Source organism: Juglans microcarpa x Juglans regia, chromosome 8S (genome assembly GCF_004785595.1).
Source record: "Juglans microcarpa x Juglans regia isolate MS1-56 chromosome 8S, Jm3101_v1.0, whole genome shotgun sequence".
Lineage (NCBI taxonomy): Eukaryota > Viridiplantae > Streptophyta > Magnoliopsida > Fagales > Juglandaceae > Juglans > Juglans microcarpa x Juglans regia.
In genome coordinates this window covers 3391512-3414658 of record NC_054609.1, presented here as the reverse complement: position 1 = coordinate 3414658, position 23147 = coordinate 3391512, and the positions used below count along the sequence as shown (strand labels likewise).

The following is a 23147-nucleotide window of genomic DNA, read 5'->3' as shown; positions in this document are numbered from 1 at the left end:
AAATCTTACGTATTTTTTTAAAAAAAAATAGATAAATCTGAGACTTATTTAGAAAAATAATTTTTTAAATAGTAGATCCTATATTTTTTTGAAAAATTTTTACGAGACTTATACTATATCTAATATTACATTTTGTATAAATTATTAAATTATTAAATTCAACACTAGCTTGTAAATTGCTTCTATAAAACTGATGGATAACAGCTGCATCCAGTCTCTGCAGAGCAGTAATCCTGCTGTCATGATCATCCTCAGCAATCATCCTTATTGGCTCCTCTTGCTGTCTCAATCCCTACAGGGAAAGCAAATCCAAGTTACTCTTCTTTCATGGTGCCCTTTGTTCCCTTATAATGAATCAAATTTATGCCTGTTCATCGAATTGAAACTGATCTTATAATGAAGCTGGATATGAGAAATACAATACCAAGATGGGCAAATCTGAAATCAAAACAAGGACCAATCTTGGAAGTTCAAACTATCTTTGGCATTGAATGAAAACCAACACCATCAAATGTTTGCATCATTGGTCTCAAAGACAACATAATTTCAAACAAAACCACAGATAGAGAGAGAGACTTGAAGCTTAGAGCACTCTCGTTAGATTAGTCAAAGTTAAAGGATATTTTTTATAAATATAAGAGAAATTTAACTTTTAGCTATTCTATTCACATAAATTTTTACATTAAAATAGTTATTTTTTCATTATATAATAATAAAATAAAATAAGATGAATTTAATTTTAGTTATTCACATCAAATCTCAACATTAGATTATATATTTATTCATTATATAGTAATGAATAACTAATAATTTCAAAAATATTTTATTTTTAATTATTAATTTATTTTATTTTATCATATTTTACTATTCTACCTATTATATATTAATTAATAATCATATTCTTATTAAATTAATATATCACTAACTCAAATTAATATATCAATAGTGATAAAATATGTGATAGAAAGAAAGAGAGAGATAAATAATTAATAAAATATATATTTGATGTATGTACAGTCACCTTCAAATTTGAAAAAACTTTTAAAAGTCACTGTAGCTATATTCTAATCCATTGTGAGCATATTTTGCTCTCTAATAACTAAATACTCAATGGATTTAATTTTTAGCTAATCCAATGAACGTGTTCTAAGAGGAGATCAAATGCAAATCACTTAATAGAAACACAAAGTGGTTATATAAAAATAAATCTACTAACTGATGTGATTTAATATGATACGTTAGCTTATAAAGTTATTTTTATTATAAAGTAGATTTAACGGAAAGAGGATGACACATTATTGTGTTGGACTTCTGCCGCGTTTAGCCCATGCCCATCCAATTTTAAAAGGAATCTAAACGATGACTTTAAGGAAAGCAGAGGTTGGGTCATTCATATGACTGTTGGCAACATGATGAACGTAGAGCAAAAAGATTCCTTTAATAAGGTTTGGCAAACAGCAACTTTGAGTCGTTTCTTCAGTGTCATTGTTTCTAAGGAGTACTGGTTGAGGATAAGAACTTCTTTCCAGATATTATGGTTATCGGATCCAGCTTGCCTCCCTGTTGGAAAAATAACAGGACATCTCCTGTTATAAAATCTTCACACTTTTCATTGAAACTGGAAAGTGTTTGGACACGAAAGAGAGCAAGCAATCGAGCTGTCCGTCGCTCAATGCAGTGAATTTGTAGCAAGAAAAATAAATTTCGAGAGAGAAGGGAGAGGAGCCGCGCGCGTTAGGTAGGTGCCTACTGTCATGTGAATAAAAACATCTTAGGAGAAAACTCAGAGAAGGCCAAATAAAAACATCTTCATCCTAATTTTCTATGCTCATTCATATTTTGCTGACATGAGATTCCCTTTGACAAACCCAGCCCGCATCGAGTCGATCTTGCACCATTGCCACCACCTATGTCTGACCCCACCGTTAAGCTCAACATAAATTTTTTATGCGAGTTGTTGCAGTAAAAAGAAATGGAATCCGAAAGCTACAGCAATGGCTGAGTTGCGGGCGAGTTCACTATTCGTGCATGGAGGATTTGGTAGAAACGACCCCACTTTTCTTTTTTCTTTTTTATGGAGTTTGAATTTATGTAGATGTATTCCTACTTTTAAAGGTTGAATCTGTTAAAAACTGTTGGATACAAACATTTCGAATCATAACATTCCACCATACCATGTTTCTAAATCTGATGTCCACAACTGCCCACTCTATTGACATTGACTCGGCAGTAGCCCTTTCCCTTTTAGCGGTTTCACTCATATATTAGTATTCAATGACTTGACACGTGCCCATACATAGTACCAAAGCATTCAATGACTTGAAATTATGCCCATACACCATACTTGAACCCGTGACATAATTCCTACTCTGATACCAATTGTTAAAGACCTAACTATTAATCCAAAAGTCCTACGACTGTTGAATACTAATTTGATTAAACTTTTAACCTTCAAAATCATAACAGAATCTCAACCAGAAAAGGAACTTGATTATGCATAAGGTAATGTACAAGGCACGTTCAAAATAAATGTCATTATCAACCGTATAAGCAAATGACAACAGAAACAAAAAGTGAAACAAAGAACAAAGTATTACTAAAACAATAACACAACAAACCTCTTCCAGTGATCTTCTCAATCATAATTGCTTGACTAGCTGCCCTTCTCTACAGTATTAAGTCAATTTGAGTCACAGTGAAAAATTAACAAAACCTCACGGTGCAACAAACAGACTACACTACAACACGGAAGGCTGGCAATAATTATATTCACATTGACTCTGATATTTAGCGCATGGCAAGGAGTCATACCAACTTTAGGTATGCTATGATCCGACAGAAGCAATGCCCTTAGCTGTGGCTGCCGCAGTTGCAGCAGCCGCTGCAGCTGCTGCTGCTGCAGCGGCAGCAGCAGCAGCAGATGCAGCTGGATTGGGTGTTGAAGGCTGCACTGGATTGGACTGTGAGGTACTCTGTGTCGTAACCATTTGATGCTGCTGCTGCTGCTGTTGAGAGTTGATCTGGGAAAGCAAGGCCTTAATCTGACCTCCTGTGAGGGTCTCATGCTCGAGCAAAGCATTAGCAAGTGCATGAAGCTCCTTGCTATGGCTAGTAAGAATGGTTTTGGCATTATTGTAAGCCCTTTCCAAGAAGTACCTCACTTCTTTCTCAATAAGGAGCCTAGTCTCCGTGCTCATGCTCTTCCCATTGTCATCATAGTTGTGAGAGACAAGTCCAACTTCTTTGCTCATACCATACTTTGTAACCATTGCTCTTGCAAGTGAAGTAGCTTGCTGAAGGTCCGAAGAAGCACCAGAAGTAACTTCATTTTCTCCAAAGATGAGCTCTTCTGCAACCCGCCCTCCCATGCAAACATCAAGCCGAGCAAGCATCTGCTTGAAAGAGATACTAGTCTCATCCTTGTCAGGTAATTGGGCAACCATGCCAAGTGATGTCCCACGGGGAACTATTGTTGCCTTGTGAACTGCAAGAGCCCCATCAGTATGTATAGCAACAAGGGCATGACCACCCTCATGGAAAGCCGTCAGCCTTCGTGATTCATCAGATATTACAGCAGACTTGCGTTCACTTCCCATCATAATCCTGTCCTTTGCATACTCTAGGTCAGCCATGCTCACTGCTTTAGCACCATCCATAGCAGCCTTCAAAGCAGCAATGTTGACCAAGTTTGCCAGATCAGCACCTGAGAACCCGGGAGTTCCTCTTGCAATAATCATCAGATCAACATCATCTGCCTTTAGAACCTGCAAAAAAGAAAATTTTCATATTTAAAGTTAAGACTTCGAATTACCACTAGTTTAGGATATTTGTTGTAAAGAATCTGATAATATAATACTATTATCAAACAATGGAATGGTGGCTCCTCTACGGAGATTCATAATTCTATCCTCTGGTGGTGGATGAATTGTACTAATAGACCTGCCAGTTCACTTTTTCCTAGTTAACACAGAATTTGAAGTCAGCGTGGACATATATGTTTCAATTGTTGGTCTAATGTGACTGTGTCAGAGTTTGTTAGGCATCTTCAGACACATGACAAACAATTATTGTGATACAGCCTCTGAACTGATGAAGATTTAATTTAGACAGCCATCTTCAGACTCGTCTGTCTGGTAACTTGCTTCAGGGTAGATCATGCCCATAGCATTTGGGGTTCATCTAAACCCAATACAGGCATCTCATCACAAATATTTGCAGTGGGAGGAAAGGAAATGAAGAACAAGAACCTTTATCCCTTGGACTTTCAATATGGGTGGATCTGAAGGGTAAGGAAACAATAAGTGACAAGGGATTATATAATTATCAAACAGGATGGGCAAGAAATCCAATAGAAAAAATCGTTTTGCAAACTGGTCTATTGACACAAGGAGGACACTATTAATGTAAAAGCCTGCCAGCATGGAAGGTATTAGGCTGCATTTGGATATTGAACTGAGTTGAAATGAAAGTTGAAAGTTGAATAAATATTGTTGAAATATTATTTTTTAATATTATTATTATTTTGGTATTTGAAAAAGTTGAATTGTTTATTATATTTTGTGTTAGGATTTGAAAAAATAGTAATGATTAAATAAGATGAGTTTGGGATCCAAACTGGCCCGTGTTTGAAAAATTATTTGTACTGTCCTTGGGTGTGTAAGCCCCGAGCAGCCCCTTTGAAAAAAATTGAGGCACACCTAAGACCCACATGAAAAAGCTCAATATTTAATGGTGGGCCCCACTGTTTTTCAAAGGGACTATGAGATGGGGCTTGCACACTTTAAAACTGTATCTAGCATTATTCATTAGTATTTTGACCTTTTTTTGTAACTATAACGGGTCCCATAGCAGTGTGTTTACTTACATACCAACTTGTAACCAGTAGAACCTCATTCATTATCCTTCTCATTCCTATTATGGGCTTGCAGGCACAAGGTCAAGACAAAAGACTTTGCCAAAACAGGACAGTTAGTCAATGCCAACCCCCAAGCGTAGTCTTCCAGAAAAGATACCCTGAAATCTGAATACCTTCAAGAGTTAAAAAGAGTACCTTTGACATGTGGGAATCCATAATCTGCCTTCGCCCTTCAACATCTGGATTAGGGACAACAATGTGACGATCAAACCGTCCAGGTCTGACCAATGCCTTATCTAACGACTCTGGAAAATTAGTAGCAGCAATCACAATAATTCCTTCATTTTGTTTGAAGCCATCCAGTTCAACAAGCAACTGATTCAAAGTCATTTTCATGTACTGCTGGTCCTTCGGGTTGCGACTCCCTCCTATGGCATCTATCTCATCAATGAATATTATACAAGGTGACTGCTTCTTTGCAGCTGAAAAAAGATCCCTTACCCTCCGGGCTCCAACACCAACAAACATCTCTTCAAACTCACTGCCGCTGCATGAGAAGAAAGGTACCCCAGCTTCTCCAGCAATAGCTCTAGCTAACATTGTTTTGCCAGTGCCAGGTGGGCCAACAAGCAAAACCCCTTTTGGGAGTTTTCCACCCAAACGAGTGAAGCGCTATCACAAGAGACAGCAATTTAAAAGACGAAAAAAGGAAAACAAGTAAATACATTGCAGATAGAAAGAAGGGCCACAAAATAACCATGACAACTAAATTGTAATACAGTAGTCATTTTGGGAAAAAAACTGAAAATTTGGGCTAAAAAACTCTGATGCAAATGTCATTCAAGACAAAAGATATTGAAGTAAACAAATCACCTATTCAGAAAATGAACTGAAAAGGAAGAAACAAACTACTTTCTGGCGTCCTAATGCTTGACTATGGAGAATATTCAACTTGCGTGTCTCAACTAAAAAACATAATAAAACTGGGCACTAGGATCAAAGGCTGAAGTATCAAGTCTAAGTATCAAGTATTGAGATGTCATACACAACTAGATGCCAATGTAAAGGGGGTATAGCAAAGCTGTTACACTCATACCAAAAAAATCATGCCATGAAAAAATCAATTAAGCTACAACGTATAAAGACTAAAACAAGAGATTATTTTGTCTCTTAGTAAATTGGAAAACTCTGACAGGTATACAACTAGCAATTTAGTTTCGAATATACATTTCATACTATCCTTGCATGAAGTTTGTCTCCACCATGAATGCACACACGAAGCATTAGTGTTACCCAAAAAAAGTGCAGAGAGAGAGAGAGAGAGAGAGAGAGTCAATTAATGAAAACGCTGAAAAATATGCATTCAACCTTAGGGTCTCGGAGATAGTGAACAATTTCTTCAAGCTCTGCCTTCGCCTCATCAACACCTTTCACATCATTGAATTGTGTGCTAGATTCCATGGTAGGTTGCACTTCTTCATGTAGATTAAGCCCTGAAAAGTGGAAACAAGTAAAGCAAAAACTCTTCAACAGATTTTTAACATAAAGGAGCGCCTGAAGTATCAAGACATAGTAATACCTTTACCGATTCCCCTATCCTCAATCAGTGCTCCTGCACCAGATATCAAGAGAAAGGCAAGTGCAATAGTGCGGATTGTACGCCACAACTGTTCCTTGAAATGCCCTCCTTCGGTAGCTAACATATGAATAGGAGCACTGGCAGTTCCAAGAATACCATCTTTTGTAGTTTTTCCCACATTCCTAAAGGCTGAAAGACTACCAATACTCTCTTCCTCCACTTTGTTTGCAATACCTGCAGGTTAAAAGACACATTTTCCACATCATTTCAAAATCGTAACACGGAAAAAGGCTAGTAAGAATGTTAAGCAAACAGACCCCTATAGATTTCTTTGAGATATATAGGGTTATCAACTCAGAAACTAGTTTTAGATTGGAAAGCCACGCATATTTAAGCACCACATATATGGGTCCAAGCAGTACCATGTACCCCAAGTGCTTACAAGATGGAAATATGAGTATCTAAAATGCAGTCTGCAGGTATCTGCAATGACTCCTATAATTTTGTAGCATTTAATTTAGTCAAAAAATTAGCATCATGTCTCCAAGTTGATCAGTAATATTGTTTTGTTTCAAAACAAAACATCCTACTTGTAACAATCCAGGGGAAGCGCTAGCCACATCAATGCTATAAAAAAAGAAAAAGAAAAAAAACTAGTCAATTCGAAGCTTCACTAGAAGTACTTGTAAAGCTTAGTTTCATCTAGTAACTACCAATGTGGAACTTTGCACCCATGAAAATCTTTATAACTGACCATTATATGTGAGTGATTCCTTTTTTTAATGAGGGACCAGGGATGTTACAAATCGCCCCTCTTAAATTCCTGACACCCTCATCAGGAGCCATGTCATTCAGTGCTCCAGTATCACATGGTTAACCTACAACATAACTTTGATACGATGTGTGGCAACTCAGAATAAACACTAGCCACATCAGTGCCTATTGTCCCAAAAAGACTAGTCAATTTGAAACTTCCCTACAATCCCGTCCACATAAAAAAGGAAAGAATCAGCTATACATAATTTCTATTGCATTTTCTTATATTAACAAGAGCAAGTGACAACATCATCCTTATTTTTCAAAAACTAACATATATTCAAAATATCCACAAATTATGCATGAAAATATGTCCTCTTGTAGAAAGGACAAGCAATCATAAGGTACTGTACAAAATGAGAGCAGAAGCAATTACAAGAAAACAAGCAACTCATCCTATACCTACCTCTCTGCAATGTCTTGAGTAACTCACTATCATTCAACCGATCAGCCTTAACTAATGCTTTAACATATTCAGAAAGTGCTGAAGGGTGAGAATGTAAGGATGGTTGACTTTCAAATAATCTTATTACAGCTTCAGGATCATTTTGATGGTAAAGTTCTTTGAGATGGGAAACTTCACTAGCTTCATCGACATCACGTACTCTGCGAGCCAGACTGCCAACATAGCTAGACTGATACCTCTCTTGGGCTCTTAGAAACCTATTCCCTGCACATAAGGGAATGGATCAGAAGATTGCATTGCATATCCACAACATAACATCAGAAAATAGGCTTGAATCCTCTGGAAAAATAATCATTCCAATATTGTTGGTTCCCTATTTCAATTTTGAGATGTTCCAAAGTATTATCCTCTTTAAAAATGCAATTGACCCAATTTTAATAGCTTTCATAAGTAACGCTCACTGCATTTTCAAAGATGTATCCCTTCTTGTGTTATTGACTTTTCTCAAATGGTGATTTTCGGACTAAGAAAAAAAATTCATTTCAATAGACAATGCATTTAATGGCGTCCTTTTAGGCAGTTGTATTTCTTTTTTAGAAAGCAGCAATATGGGATACATGGGTCATAGTTTAGGTTACAACAAATAAAATATTCTTCTGATTGGAACCTCACAGAAACATATTTGACCATAGCAAAGCCATTCTTCATAACCAAAAACAGAACAAAAAAGACAAAAGTTAGTCTTCATAAGAAATTTTTTTGTATGTAGTCGGATATGAGTAAACACACTAGATATAGGGCTTATGATAGCATCAAGTGCACAAACCTCCATGGCCTCCACACTTATTGACAGGAATATAACTTCTAACATACAGATTCTTAAATTCCCCCAACTCAGAACGATGCCTTGAAACCTGCATAAAGAGTTGTTTAATAGACCACATACTATACACAAAGAAATATATACTAACATCTGTTGAGAACTTGAAATATCTTACAAGAACTTGTGTCTAAAATATACAAATGAAAATATTTGGGTATATATTAACAAAGACACACCTATATAGATGTGTCCTAATGTCTAGATTTTGGAACTGACATCAAGAAACCCATGCCCAAGTCCACAAAATGTATAAAAATAGACATCATAGAAAACTGTGCAAGCGATTACCAAATAAGAAACAGTGGGATCTACAAGCATACAACTGACAGAACAATTGCTAGTAATGTTGGCATACAAGTTCTAATTCCAGCAACCATGAGCAAAGAAATTCTTCTGTTTTCATATGCATCCAAAACTCTAAGAAGCAGACATGTGACATATCGACCGCTGCAGTTCACTGCACGGTTTGCCCTTAAAAGTTATAAAAATTTTTGGGGAGGGGGGAACCCTGTTATAGTAAGACTAGAAGAGGCAAAAGTGCCAATATTTCCTTGTAAAAAATGAGCAAGCAAAAAGTGAACTCAGAAATTACTTGTAGATCAAAGACTCACAAATTCACCTAATCAGCAAACTAACAGCATGACTGAAAGGCTTCAAACAAATTGACGCGAGAAAGCTAAACTTTTCATACATCTAATACAGTGTGCGACCCTCAGTTGTGAAGCGAAATAAATAATATCCTGAACACGATAAGTGATTAAACACGCTCAAATTGAAAGATGCAAGCTTCCACACCCCCCCCCCCCCCCCCCCCCCCCCGGCGGGAAAAGAACGGAATCATCTTTGCCTTCAAGCAACCCGAGGTTTCAGATGACCCTCTGTTCGATTCCTGTTAAATAAAGGAAAAAAAAAAAAAAAAACAATTTGGGAATTTAAACAATCAGAGGTTTGTATTTCCTAAACAGACCATAGAGCTCCTGAATCAAATACACCAGGACTCTCATTCGATTCCTAAACAAATAAAACACATCAGGACTTGATTTCAAACAGACCCAATCACCAAAACAATATCATGTTCCCATGGTGCAATCACAGACGGGGAAAAAAAAAAAAAGAACATCTACAAGAAGAAACCAGAAATTATTAGGACTAGTTCTGGAAACCCAAAAAAATATCGAAATTGGGTTTCCGAAATTCGCCCAAAAGAAAATGATATCATTGATAATCATATCAAAAGAATAGTACCAGAATCATAATTAAAACAAAAACAAAAACAAATACAAATTTCGAGCCAGGGCAAAAATTCAAGAAACCTGAGTGATGAGGCGCCTCAAAGCCATCTCTTATTTAGAGAACTAACAAAGTGCAACTTAACTTTCCCTCTATGGGACCTCCTGTCTACCCCCCCTCCGAGGTTTTTCTGCGTCGTATTGCCGCGTTCTAAGTTGCAGCCTTAAAGAAGAAGTTTTGGCTTCAGGCAACGTTGTAGGATTTGACTTCGTAGTTGGGCAGGTGGTGAAATCAAATGACATCCATCCAAGTAAGAAAAAACTATTTTTTTGAGAGTTCTTTTGGATTTTTCTTTTGTTTTTCCTTTTCCTTTTTTGAGAATTACGATACCAAAGATCATTCGTCGAAACATAATTTGCCTGTTTCATCGTTTGAGTAAAACATTTATGTAGAACTTGTTTTTTCAGTTTGTTTTGTTTTTCATGAAAATTGATGATTGATAATAAAAAGGTCTTGTATTTAAATTTTGACACTATTTTATCAATCAAAATATTAAGTTTGACTCAATTTTAATTCATTTATTATGAATCCAATTTGAACAAAATTTTAAAGACAATGGTTCACAATTTACGGCCTCAAGAGGCCAAAATGTTGCTAAATCGGACTTTATATTTATTTAACAAAAAGGAAAAAACTTGCTTGATATTTTTATCCAGAAAAAATAAAAAAAAATGTTATGTTATATGGAATAAAAAAAATAAGTATGGGATAATTTTTGACTCATTTGTTTTCACAGATGAGATGAGTTGATATTATAGTTAAAAATTGAATAAAATATTATGAGAATATATTTTTTTAATATTATTTTTATTTTAAGATTTATTTATTTTATTTTATAAGAAACTCTGAAAAAATTATAATAATTAGATGAGATGATTTATAAAAAGTTATGAAAACAAACGAGACAGAAAATTTAAGTGCTATTTGTACAATTAACCTTAATTTATTTTATTTGTTTTTATGATTCATCTCTTTGGGATTAAAACCAAGTCCACTCAATAACTAGGCTTGAAATTAAAGTTCATAATCTCATCAACATCATAATACCATTTAGGTAATTATACGTGCTGACGTGCCAAATTCTGATTGAGTCATTACATGAGCACAGAGGGATTGAATCTGACCTGCCTCTAATTGAGCCTTTTATATATATTTTTCACTTTTTTTTTTTTTTTATAATTTCCATCATTTATTCTAGAAACGGTCCACATCAATGAAGGTTCATTACAGAGTTCAATTTACAGCACAAAGAATTTTCTTTTCTTCAAAAACAAACAGGACTTAAGAGCACATACATCTGTCGATAAGAAAAAGAAAAGTTGGGAGTAGAGTAATGATTTACACTTAACAGGCACTTTCCAAGGTGGATCTTGACTTCCTTAAGAAAATAAATAAAAAAATATAACTTTCCTTCCATATTTTCTCTGAATGAATTAACTTCGTTTGCACTTATCATATTTCTCAATTTATAAAGAAAAAATAGTAATGAATTACAATAAAAAAAATTAATTATAAAAACAACAGCATCAAATGCATGACTTCGTTGAGGTCATTTTATCTAAATCCCACCAAAATTCCCATTACGGAGTATCATGACGTTTATTTACACAAATGAGATAAAATAAAAGTTGAAAGTTGAATAAAATGTTATTATAATATAATTTTTTAATATAATTTTTGTTTTAAAATTTGAAAAAATTTAATTATTTATTGTATTTTGTATGAGAATTTAAAATAATTGTAATAATGAGATGAGATCTATTTTATTCTATTTTCATGATGAAATGGACTAAATTTATTTAAACTTTGGTGAATGTCGGAAAAGTGATGATGTTTATAATTTATTTATAAGAGATTAATTAATGTGATAGTATCATTTCACCAAAAATATTGAAAAAAATATTTGAAATTTAAATTTGACTAATCGCCCTAATATGAAAATATAATTATAATAATAATTTTATGTGTATTATTTATTCATCCCGAGATGCTAAATATAGAATAAAAACAAATTTTGATTTATGCTACCAATTCCAGATTCTTGTTCTTCTAAACCCAACCCACATACAATACACATAGCAATAGCCAACAAGAGGCATATTGAGAGCACAGAGTTATTTATTCAATTATGAATGATAAAGATAAAGAAATCCTTGTGTTTATTACTCAAGAGTAAAGACAGATACGGTCTTAGATATGTAAACTTTGCGCACTTTCTTTCAAAATAAATGAGGTTCACCATTGAGAAAATGATTTCATCATACAGGTCTTAGATTTATCTATATTTTAAAAAAATAAATACACGAAATTTACGGATCTTAAAACTACAAATATGATTTTTCAATACTCACAACACATTCTATTTCTCATAATTTATAAAGGAAAGAACAATTATTCATTGAAGCAAAGATTTTGTTATCTTAATATGCTATGAGACTAAGGTTTCATTTAGTTACATAGTTCAGATGAGATGAGATTAGATGCTTTGTTGAAAGTTGAATAAAATATTATTATAATATAAAATTTTAATATAACTTAAGTTTTGGAATTAAAAAAAGTTGAATTATTTATTATATTTTGTGTGAGAGTTTAAAAAAATTATAATAATTATATGAGATAAAATAGTTTGATTCTGTATAACCAAACTAACCCTAAATCCACTCTACTCAATATATAATAGAACCGGCACGGTGGCCCATATGTCAAATTTTTTAGTACCAGATTTATGTAGTTATTTGTACCAAATATTTTCATATAATTAGAGAAGTAAGTTCTACAATAATTATTAAACATTTATAAGAGTTCATGTCTATAATATTAAATGGATAACACTATTTAGCTCTTTGATTTTGTGCCCTCTGTTAAGGACGTATTTCACACCATCAATTACACGGATGATCTACAACAAATAAGACGACGACACGGGGTGCCCAGTGGGATTTCGATGCCTAACTTGGAAAGAAATGGTCTCAATATGTGTATACCAATGAATTGATTATGCGTTACCTTGGGTGTTATTTATAGAATCATGAAGGTGATGATAAGTACTATCCTCTTAGTCTATCTTTCATTATTTCGAATAAACTAGTAAGATACCCTTCCTGATAAGATGGAGGTGTTATCTATTCACCGTATTATCCTTCACACATATGTCGATTGAATCTCTGGACTTGTAGTCCTCATTTTAAAGAGATAAGTTCGACTCTTGAGGCCTCAGACTTGGCCATCCAATATATGAGTTTATCCCTTTGAGATTTGAATATCATTTTCATTCTCATTTTGATCGCTCGTGTATATTATTATTTTTTTTAATAGTTAAGTGACTACTAATAAGTTCATATATATTTTTTTTAAAATGTTTAAAAAATAAAAAATAAAAAGTATAATTACACTAAAGATAACTTTGAGAGGTACTGAGCAGCAGCAACATGCATGTCTTTCTCCTACCCAAACTTTTGTCCCATATAACCTAAACACGTAAGAACAAAAACAAGATGCCACACACCAATCCAAATGCCACCTTCAGCCTTCTATAAACTCTTCCATTGATGTTCACTTTAAACCAAATACCAGCAAACCCTTTTGACTCCTTCCACAGAGGTCCTGAGAATTAAAGGTAAGAAACCATGTCCGACATCATTGCCTCTGCCTCAGCTTCTGCCACCACCACTCCTCCCTATGTAGTCGATGAATGCCGAGGCGTCCTTCATGTATATAGCGACGGTTCCATCGTCCGCTCTTCCAAACCGAGTTTCGATGTTCCCGTCCATGACGACGGCTCCGTTTTATGGAAAGACGTTGTTTTCGACGCCATTAACAACCTTCAGCTTCGGCTCTACAAGCCGGCGGTGGTGGCTAGCTCACCCTCTTCCACCTCCGGTTCCAAGCTCCCTCTATTTTACTACATCCATGGTGGCGGTTTTTGTATTGGGTCCCGCGCATGGCCCAATTGTCAGAACTATTGTTTACGCCTGGCTTCGGAGCTCCGGGCGGTAGTCGTCTCTCCGGACTATCGCCTGGCTCCGGAGAGCAGGCTCCCCGACACCATTGAAGACGGTTTCATGGCTGTGAAGTGGCTTCAAGCACAAGCCGTGTCAGAGGAGCCGGACACATGGCTGACAGACGTGGCGGATTTCAGTCGGGTGTTCATTTCCGGTGACTCGGCCGGTGGGAACATCGCTCATAATTTGGCAGTTCGGCTGGGAGCGGGATCGCCGGAGTTGGAGCCGGTTCAGGTGAGGGGTTATGTACTGCTAGCACCATTTTTTGGAGGAACACTCAGGACAAAGTCCGAGGCAGAAGGACCAAAGGAAGCCTTTCTGAATTGGGAGCTCATCGACAGGTTTTGGAGATTATCTCTACCAATTGGAGATACTACAGATCACCCACTTGTAAACCCATTTGGGCCATCAAGCTGCAATCTTGAAACAGTGGATTTTGATCCCATCCTGGTGGTAGTTGGTGGAAGTGATTTACTGAAAGACAGAGCAGAAGATTATGCAAGAAAACTAAAATTCTGGGGAAAGAAGATTAAATACATCGAGTTTGAAGGAAAACAACACGGTTTCTTCACCATTGATCCTAACTCTGAAGCAGCAAATGAGTTGATGCAGATCATTAAACAGTTTGTGGCCGAGAATTCCATTTAATTCAGACAGACTGCTTTCATGGGGGCATGTACTTGAAACCTCCAGTTCTGCAGGGATTTTGTGTTTTGGGCTGGTGTTTTTACTTCTTTAGAAGTTCTTTCCTCCATTTGTGTGAAGTCCTTTTTAAATTGAGAAATGTAGTGTACTAAGAAGTGGGACTAAATGCACCCATGTTAGAATAAGTTTAAGCAATCCTTAAAAGTTTGGTGTACAAAACGTTGCAGGGTTTTACTTTCTGATGTTCATAAATCATATGGATCTGGAAATCAAATTTAGTTGTTCTCCCCATTTGGGTATTAGTTTGAATGAGTAACTTGAGTGTGTTAAATCAGCATTTTGCTGAATACACTGGTTGTACTTGTCAGCATTATGACCATTTTAGGACATCGAAACATCCAAGAATTTTGCTGAATGGACTTTCTATATCATGTTGTCATATGATCCTTAGTTTTTAGTGATCCCACCCTTGCATTCAGATGCAATCTGAAGCGCCATGGAATGGCTTATTCGCTTGTGTTGCTGCTGGTTTATCTCTTATGGTTTCAGCAAGTCTTAACAAAAACCAAGAATATGTATATATATAATAATACATAACTATTTCTTATGATTGAAACACTAATAATAATGGAATATTTTATTGTCTAAATGCAAGTTGGAGACACAGTATTCAATCTCAAGTCAATGGTAAAAAAAATTCAATTTTTCTTCTGAGAAAACTGCATTCATCCTGTGCCATCACTGAACTCTAGACCTGATGGAGATGTGTTCTTTCATCTTTGGGAAATTGGTCTATACCTCTGCTGGCTGATCATGGAGCTGAAATTAAGGCCTCTCGCCACCCTTTTATAAACCTTCAACCATTTCCAGCAGAGCAGGCATTACAGGACTGCCTACCACTTCCAACCTCCTAAAAACTGGATGAACTGTATGCCTCTATTTTTCCTGCCGCCTTGATTAAGGGAAGCTGTTGCGTTTTGGTAATAAGGTGATCTCAAATATACTGTGAATAATATTGAAAAAGTTATGAAAAAGTAACGATAGAATATTGAATAGTAATGAATAATATATAAAAAATAATAATAAAATAATAAATAGTAATAGAATATTCTCACTATCTAAACTAGCCCGCGACGCGACCGAGAAATCCTTAGATTTTCATTGTAGGGCACGGTCCTAGACCTCTAACAAATATAAGTATTTGAGTACACAAATAGAGGCTGATTGCTGATTTCTTTATTGATCAATTCACCCTGTAAAGGACCAAATATTATATCCTACAAGAGAACAAAGATTGCTAACAACTTATTCGATTTCCAAACCAACACGACCAGAACAAATAAATAAGCAAATAGAACATTACATAGAAAGAAACCAACTTGAAACCAAACTCTTAAAACTTCAGCCCCCACTGCAAGTTCGATCAGAGCCTTTGACCACACTTTTGTTTCATACTTCATCTCTGTTTGCTCCCTATGCATTTTTTGTTCTTTTAAGTTTATCCATGGCTTTCCTGTGTGCATTCAACATTGGATATCCAGGTTACAAAGGTGAGAGTTTTATTTAAACTTTATGCTCCACACACCCATATCTTGATGGGTTTAGAATAGTTCAATACTTATCATTTAATTGATGAGTCACAATAAGATAAGATTAATTCTAATAAGATAAGATTAACTCTATATTTAATCACAGTGGGACATAAAGTTTTTAAATTTCTTGATGGTTAGAAGTCTATAAATAGTACTAAGGAGTTCAGGGTTCTCACCTACAACATCATTGTGCCTCTAGCCATCGGGAGACACTCGGAGGTAAAATTGTTAGTGTGATCATTCTCTCGTAATCAGGTCAAATTCTTCATCGATCTGTGATGGACAAAGGTACGTTTTTTAACTGTTATTGTGTTATTATCATGAATCATAGAAAACTGAAGATCTAATTATTAATATTTATATTAAAATATTTAACAACAAACTCAAACATTAACGTTTGTGTTAAGAAGAAAGCTCGAACAGTTACTTCAGTCTATCTGTGAACCAGAAAGAAAGAAAAAGGAATGCAGAAGAGCTGTGAAAACACTACCACAGACTGTTTGGCTTGGCTGCAAAACTAGTGGCGAGTCCAACTTTGAAAAACTTTCTCATCCCTATACCGAAGGTTGATAGACCAAAATGGATTATTACATATAATTTGATAGAATGTTCAGAATTTCCCACATCAGTCAGCCATCCCCAATCTGAAAAAACAATGAGCTAGAAAGTGTCTCCAAATCTGAAAATGCAATTTTGTTGAAGAGACACTGCAACTCGTTTGTTTTCGGAACTCTTCTCAACTCATCACATCTAATCATTACAACTTTCTTAAATTTTCATATAAAATAAAATAAATAATTCAGCTTTTTCAAATCTCAAAATAAAAATTATATTAAAAAATTATATTCTAACATTATTTTATTCGATTTTTAATTTTAATCTCAACTCATCTCTGAATCTATATATATATTGGGAAATTCTCTCTCTCTCTCAAAGAAACTGCATTTTCAAAAAATTTAGCTAAAATAGAAAAATCAACCTGATCAGCTAAATGCAACCTTTTGTTTCATAGTAAATGCAATACATAAAGATAAGATCATGGAATATGGAGCATTCCAGTGATCAACACAACTTCAGCCGATATTTGGCAAATAATAGGGATAGATCCAATTCATATTCCCTTCTACTGCCAATTTACGAATATGTTGATTTATAGGCATCTTAAGGTCCCATTTGGAAATAGAAACGATTTGATCTCATCTCATCTTATATCATTTCATCATTACAACTTTCTAAAATTTTTATACAAAATATAATAAAAAATTCAACTTTTTTAAACTCAAAATAATAATAATATTATAATAATATTTTATTCAATTTTCAACTTTTATCTAAAATAATCTTATCTCACTATCCAAATGAGACTTAAATCTTATTGACAGTTTTGTATACCGAGCAATGCTAATCTTCATCATAATTTTATTATTTTGAATCAATTATACCAGTGGTTTAGATTTAGAGATGAGTTGAGATGGATTGAGATGATTTATAAATAATAGAATAAAAGTTAAATTATTTATTATATTTTGTGTGATAATTTGAAAAAATTATTTTAGAATTTGAAAAAGTTGAATTATTTATTATATTTTATATTAAAATTTAAAAAAAATTATAATAATAAGATTAAATGAATTGAAATAGATTTTAAATACAAACGAGACTAAGTGATAAGAACATACTTGTAAGTCACATGTTCAAAACGAAAGTTCATCATACACGTAAGTATTCAATCATCTTGGTACGGCACGTAACAGAGACGTAACAGGTATTTGAATGTCAATATATAATATGGGGGTGGTATTTGTTGGAGAGGGACGTTTAGGTTTGAAAAATTTTTACTTATCATCTCTTATATTACATATTAATATATAATTTTTTATTTTTATCATTCTATTTAAATATATATATTGCATATATTTATATAAAGAAATAAAAATAATAAATTATATATTAATATGTAATATATGAATGATGAATATCGTTTTTTTCTTTTTAAGTTTAGGTTTGGTGGTGTGACTTTGGATGTGGCCTGGATTTGGATGGAGATAGTGGATACACATGCGGCTATGTCCAAAAAACAAAATCCACTCCCCTTTTCAATAATCTACAAGTCAAATCCAATTAAAATAATAAGAGCTGTACTATTATATCGTTTAAGCAGCACCACTCGTTTATACTACTAATAATTTTTTATATTTTTATTTTATTAATGTTTGAGTAGCGCCGCTTGTTTATATTGTTAGTAATTTTTTGTATTTTTATTTTTTTTATATATTTAAATATTTTTAAAAAATAAAAAATATATCAAAATTCTTAAAATCACTTTCTTAATCATTAAAAAAAAAAAACAGAGCGGTCAGACGTTATACAAGCTTTTCTCAAAGAATAAAGGACTTCAAAGAGGATTATTTTATTATCTCTAATTATCACTTTTTATTCATCTTCAAATTATAAAAAAATAACGCTAAATATAAGTTTAAAGTGTGACATATGCTATAAAAAACAATGGATACTAACCATACAATAAATAAATAAATAAAAAGAATTTTCAAATGGGTTTCACTTTTTTATTTTAAGAGCCTTGCGTACCTTAGGCTTTGTTTTGGCTAATAAATCACATTAAATTACATCAATTTGTAAAATTATTTTTATATAATTAATTTATGATTAGAGTATTTTCTTTTAAAAAAATATAAATAAATGAAAAAAAAAAAAAAAAAAAAAGTACGTCAACCCTCGGCAAAAGAAATTAGACAGATAAAAAATCCTTGGGTATAAATTCCTCCCTGTAACTTCTATAGTCGGCAATGAAGCGCGTATTCCATTAATCTCCTTTCCACCGTGAAAGCGACTGAGACAGAATATATATTTCAAAAGATTTCTTGCAGACTCTAGAGACTAGAGCTATAGAGTACAGAGAGGAATTTGTCTCTGTAACTCCAGTCATTGATTTGGCTTATCATTATTCCCATTCTATAAAACTCCTACGGTGTTCTCATCAATCTTGGCCCATCGACTGTTTTCTTACCATTTCTTGCGGGGAAGAGAGAGAGAGAGAGAGAGGCACGAGTGTTTCAGAGCGAGTGAGGGGATATAGAAGAATGAACAAAGAAGATGATGATGACCCAGAAAAGAGGGAGTCGAAATCAGGGCCAAGATCATCTGGGCAGTACGCATGGTTGACGAACTTTCACCGTGATCTGATGGCCGGAGCGGTGATGGGAGGGATGGTTCACACGATTGTGGCCCCGATAGAGCGAGCGAAGCTTCTCTTGCAAACCCAAGAGAGCAACCTTGCCATTGTCGGAGGCGGTGGCCGTAGGAGATTCAGTGGTATGTGCGATGTCATCGTACGTACGGTCCGAGAGGAAGGCATTCTCTCTCTTTGGAGAGGCAATGGAAGCAGCGTTATTCGTTATTACCCTTCGGTCGCTCTCAATTTCTCGCTCAAGGTAATTTATTGCTTAAAAAAAACTCATTTTTCATATTGGTCTTTTTCGTTGATCTTTTGTTTTTGGCGTTCGTGTGTGTGTGTGTATGAAAATAATGGGTGGAAGTTCAATTCTTAGGTTTTAATGTGTTTTCCAGCTCATATGCGTCAGAATTTCCCGCAATGTTTGTAGCAACAATTTTCTTTTGGTGCTAGTAAAAAAAAATTCTTCTGGTTTCTGCATATAACATGACTGCTAAAATGCTTCAATGTAGAACTGGTTACTTGGTTTGGCTATTGTGTGCGGCTTGAATTGGCCCCATGTTAGAATTACAGATATTATGGTGTTTAATTGCCTTTCAGGTCTGGTAGTATTATATGTGCGCAGTTTAGCCTGTTTTCTACCATATATACAAAAATGCCGGGAAAAAAGTGTCTTTCCAGTTGAATGTTGTTTGAGTTTTTAGTGAAAGATAGCAATTTGTCCTAACAAAATAATAATAAAATGGAATTGCCAAAACTTGTTTGGTTACTAATAAGTTCTCATATTTGTTTTTTTAGCCCAGTCTACTCGTATGAGATGGGATTTAAATGGGCTTTGGTATTGCTCCAAGTGCAGACACTAGATTCAACTAAATGGAGTTGTTGGTAGAGTAAGGTACTACTTCTAATTTGATAAATTAACGTGGGGGGATTACATATATATATATATATATATATATATCCGATATAGAGGATGAATAGTTTATAAGAGCTTTTGATAGGTTCTGCCAAATAACATGCAACATGGTGACCGACTCTCCTGCATTATTCCATTTTCTCAAGGGTTTTTATTGCTATATAAGATTCGTTCTCCATATTGGCCTTCATACCGTTAAAACTTTTTTTTTTGGTCAAGGGACAACTTTATTACACCTTAGTTCATTTGCTTTTCGAATGATTTAGTTATAGAAAATCAAGAGTTGTTCTTCTAAAAGTGGCCTTGCAGGTCAAATAAACTGCGTTAAATAACTTTATTCAACAGAATCACGCACTCTATCCGCTTTGTCCCTTCTTGAGTTATTTCCTTTCTGATTTTTGGTCCTCTCTCTCTCCATTTCCTTCTCTCTGGTCTGCACATCTATCATCTTTCATGCCTGTTCTGCTTCTTATAGATTTTAGACTCTTCCTCTCTTGTTCTTGAGTGGGCATCAGCTTTGTGTTTTATTCTCCATTGAGACCTAGTGAGTTGTATTATATGCGTCAATTAAGCTAGTGTTTATTTTCTGGGTCAAGCGTACAAAAAAGTACCTTTGTATTGTCACATTTTCTTAGAGAGGTTATGGATGGTAGTCTTGAAAAGAATGAGGGGGATTAATTTTTGTTATGAGGAAACGGACAAAAGATCGTCTAACCCCACGTATGATTTCAATACTATTGCTAGATATTGATTTAATTGGCTTATCAAAAAGATATGATTTGATTGGTTTTTCCTAGTTTGTTGAGATATGTGTATCAGTACTCTCTCTTTTCTATTATCCAGTAACTCTTCACCTGCAACCCAAAAGGAGAGTTGAAACAAAGTATTTCTATTCGCGATTCGGGCAAACTTGTGAAACACAAATCTCAGACTTTATATTGAACTTCAGAACCAGTTTGCCATCAGGATAAGAGATTTTGTTGTTTTACATCTGTGGGTTGTCGGAGAATCCTAGGAGTACAAATTTCTGAATGGTCATTTAGTTTTTAAGTTTTGATGACTACTGGGGTCTTATTTGAAACTCTCAATTCCACAGGATCTCTATAGAAGCATGCTAAGAAGTGGAAAGATTGAAGAGGGTCATTTTCTGTCTGGTGCATCTGCCAATTTCATTGCAGGGGCTGCAGCTGGTTGTACAACACTGGTCTTGGTATATCCTCTTGATATTGCACACACACGTCTAGCTGCCGATATTGGGAAGACTGAAGTTCGTCAATTTCGAGGCATCTACCATTTCTTGACTACCATATGCAAAAGAGATGGGATTCAAGGGATGTATAGGGGGCTTACTGCCTCTCTACATGGGATGGTTGTTCACCGTGGCCTTTATTTTGGAGGCTTTGATACGATAAAAGAGATGATGTCAGAAGAATCTAAGCCTGAGTTGCCATTGTGGAAGCGATGGGTGGTGGCTCAGGCAGTCACGACATCTGCTGGGTTGTTGTCATATCCATTGGATACAGTGCGGAGGCGGATGATGATGCAATCTGGCTCGGAAAATCCTGTGTATCAAGGCACCCTAGACTGCTGGAGGAAGATTTATAGGACAGAAGGGATGATTTCATTTTATCGTGGGGCTGTTTCAAATATTTTTAGGAGTACTGGCGCAGCCGCCATCTTGGTCCTGTATGACGAGGTGAAGAAGTTCATGAATTGGGGTCGACTGTAGCCGGGAACCCTTTCGGTTGCTCATTTGATCTTGACAAGTTCAAATTAGATTACAATGACGCAATGCGATCAGAAAACCTTGGGCAATACAGTTACTGTATCACCTTGACTAATGACATTCATTTGCCACTTTGCTTTCTGAGGCTCTGCTTGGCAATTTACACCTTGATTTTTTGTTAGTGATAAAAAGAAATAAAGGAGCAGAATTTTGGCAATCTTAAGTGGAAGCTTCTCTCGATTAATATTGTCTACTTTATGGATTTAGGTATCGGGGATTTGTGATGATTTGCTTGTTGCTTTATATGCTCACTGACCTGGAGCTTTCTACGTCTTATGACGTTTAGAATTGAACCTAGGTCAGGCTGCTATGTCCATTACACACAAATGCTACCAATTTCATTTGTCATTACTTTTTTGTTTTTTGTTTTTCGTTTTTTTTATACAGAACTTCATTCAACTGAAAATAACATCAATACATCAATTGTTATCAAACCATAAAGCATGGTGAACAAAAGAAGGGATCTGCTCCCACCAAACATTAATATCAACAACGTTCCCAGCATATCTAGCTAAGGCATGAGCTACCCCATTCCCCATCCTGTTGACATGCAGTACTTGTACTTCCTCGAAACGCAGCAGCAGGTTATTAATCTCATTGAGCAAATTACCAGCACTAGCATATGAGGCTTCTGTGGATTGCAGCTCCTGAACCACATTGAGACAATCAGTTTCAATGATCAATTTTGGAATGCCAAGTGGAAGGCAAAGCTGTATCCCTCTCAACACAGCAATGGCTTCAATTGTGGCTGTCTCATCCGCCTCTAGCTCAGTCTTGCTTGTTGCCATCACAATTGCTCTATTTTTATCTTGCAAAACAACCCCAACTCCATTTTTCCTCAGGTCAGTAAAGACTGCCCCATCAACATTTAATTTGGGAACACCATCTGCGAGAGCTTGCCACTTAATTAGCTTTTGTAATTGCTCCCTTGATGTATAGCTCGCACATCATTGAAGATTTTGCATATTGATAAAGCTTGTTCAACCGCTTGGACAGGTTGTATCAAATTCTACTCCATCTGCATTTGGTTTCTTCTGTACCAAAAACTCCAACAGAGGACAAAAAACAAAGTTAACTCAACTTCACTGACTTGCATCAGGACCTTAGCACAGTTTGAATAAAACTGAAAGAAGTGTGAAAAAGCTTGAACAATGGGAAGAATCTCTGCCATACAATATAACTAGC

At 35.1% G+C, this 23147-nt stretch overlaps 3 protein-coding genes across 5 annotated transcripts; 2 read left to right on the top strand and 1 right to left on the bottom strand.

Moving 5' to 3' along the window:
* Positions 1–2519: 2519 nt before the first annotated feature.
* On the bottom strand, positions 2520–10085 carry LOC121244361 (ATP-dependent zinc metalloprotease FTSH 4, mitochondrial-like). 3 transcript variants are annotated; one of them, XM_041142407.1, is made up of 8 exons: positions 9853–9998; positions 8483–8570; positions 7657–7920; positions 6435–6668; positions 6224–6348; positions 5051–5527; positions 2930–3764; positions 2520–2893 (listed from the first exon to the last, which is right to left on the bottom strand). In XM_041142407.1, exons 1-8 carry the CDS (start codon positions 9877–9879, stop codon positions 2826–2828), a joined length of 2118 nt encoding a protein of 705 aa, XP_040998341.1. In that variant the 5' UTR covers positions 9880–9998; the 3' UTR covers positions 2520–2825. The 3 variants fall into 3 exon arrangements, with proteins under 3 accessions (XP_040998341.1, XP_040998342.1, XP_040998340.1); XM_041142408.1 differs by having other exon boundaries at positions 2520–2890; XM_041142406.1 differs by having other exon boundaries at positions 2520–3764; positions 9853–10085.
* Positions 10086–13320: 3235 nt separating this feature from the next.
* On the top strand, positions 13321–14821 carry LOC121245005 (probable carboxylesterase 15). The gene has a single exon (XM_041143272.1). It carries the CDS (start codon positions 13456–13458, stop codon positions 14476–14478), a length of 1023 nt encoding a protein of 340 aa, XP_040999206.1. The 5' UTR covers positions 13321–13455; the 3' UTR covers positions 14479–14821.
* Positions 14822–18818: 3997 nt separating this feature from the next.
* LOC121244729 (probable ADP,ATP carrier protein At5g56450) lies at positions 18819–22119 on the top strand. Its single transcript, XM_041142927.1, has 2 exons — positions 18819–19519; positions 21273–22119. Exons 1-2 carry the CDS (start codon positions 19169–19171, stop codon positions 21903–21905), a joined length of 984 nt encoding a protein of 327 aa, XP_040998861.1. The 5' UTR covers positions 18819–19168; the 3' UTR covers positions 21906–22119.
* The last annotated feature ends 1028 nt before the right edge of the window (positions 22120–23147 follow it).

What these genes read in the sequence shown, in the direction of transcription:
- LOC121244361 (XM_041142406.1), bottom strand. Translation starts at nt 9,879, where the DNA reads ATGGCTTTGAGGCGCCTCATCACTCAG. An exon ending in ACTCAAGACATTGCAGAGAG is followed by an intron (nt 6,669 to 7,656) that starts GTAGGTATAGGA and finishes TTTAACCTGCAG; the next exon opens with GTATTGCAAACAAAGTGGAG. An exon ending in GGATAGGGGAATCGGTAAAG is followed by an intron (nt 6,349 to 6,434) that starts GTATTACTATGT and finishes TCCACTTTTCAG; the next exon opens with GGCTTAATCTACATGAAGAA.
- LOC121245005 (XM_041143272.1), top strand. Translation starts at nt 13,456, where the DNA reads ATGTCCGACATCATTGCCTCTGCCTCAGCTTCTGCCACCACCACTCCT.
- LOC121244729 (XM_041142927.1), top strand. Translation starts at nt 19,169, where the DNA reads ATGAACAAAGAAGATGATGATGACCCAGAAAAGAGGGAGTCGAAATCA. An exon ending in CTCTCAATTTCTCGCTCAAG is followed by an intron (nt 19,520 to 21,272) that starts GTAATTTATTGC and finishes TCAATTCCACAG; the next exon opens with GATCTCTATAGAAGCATGCT.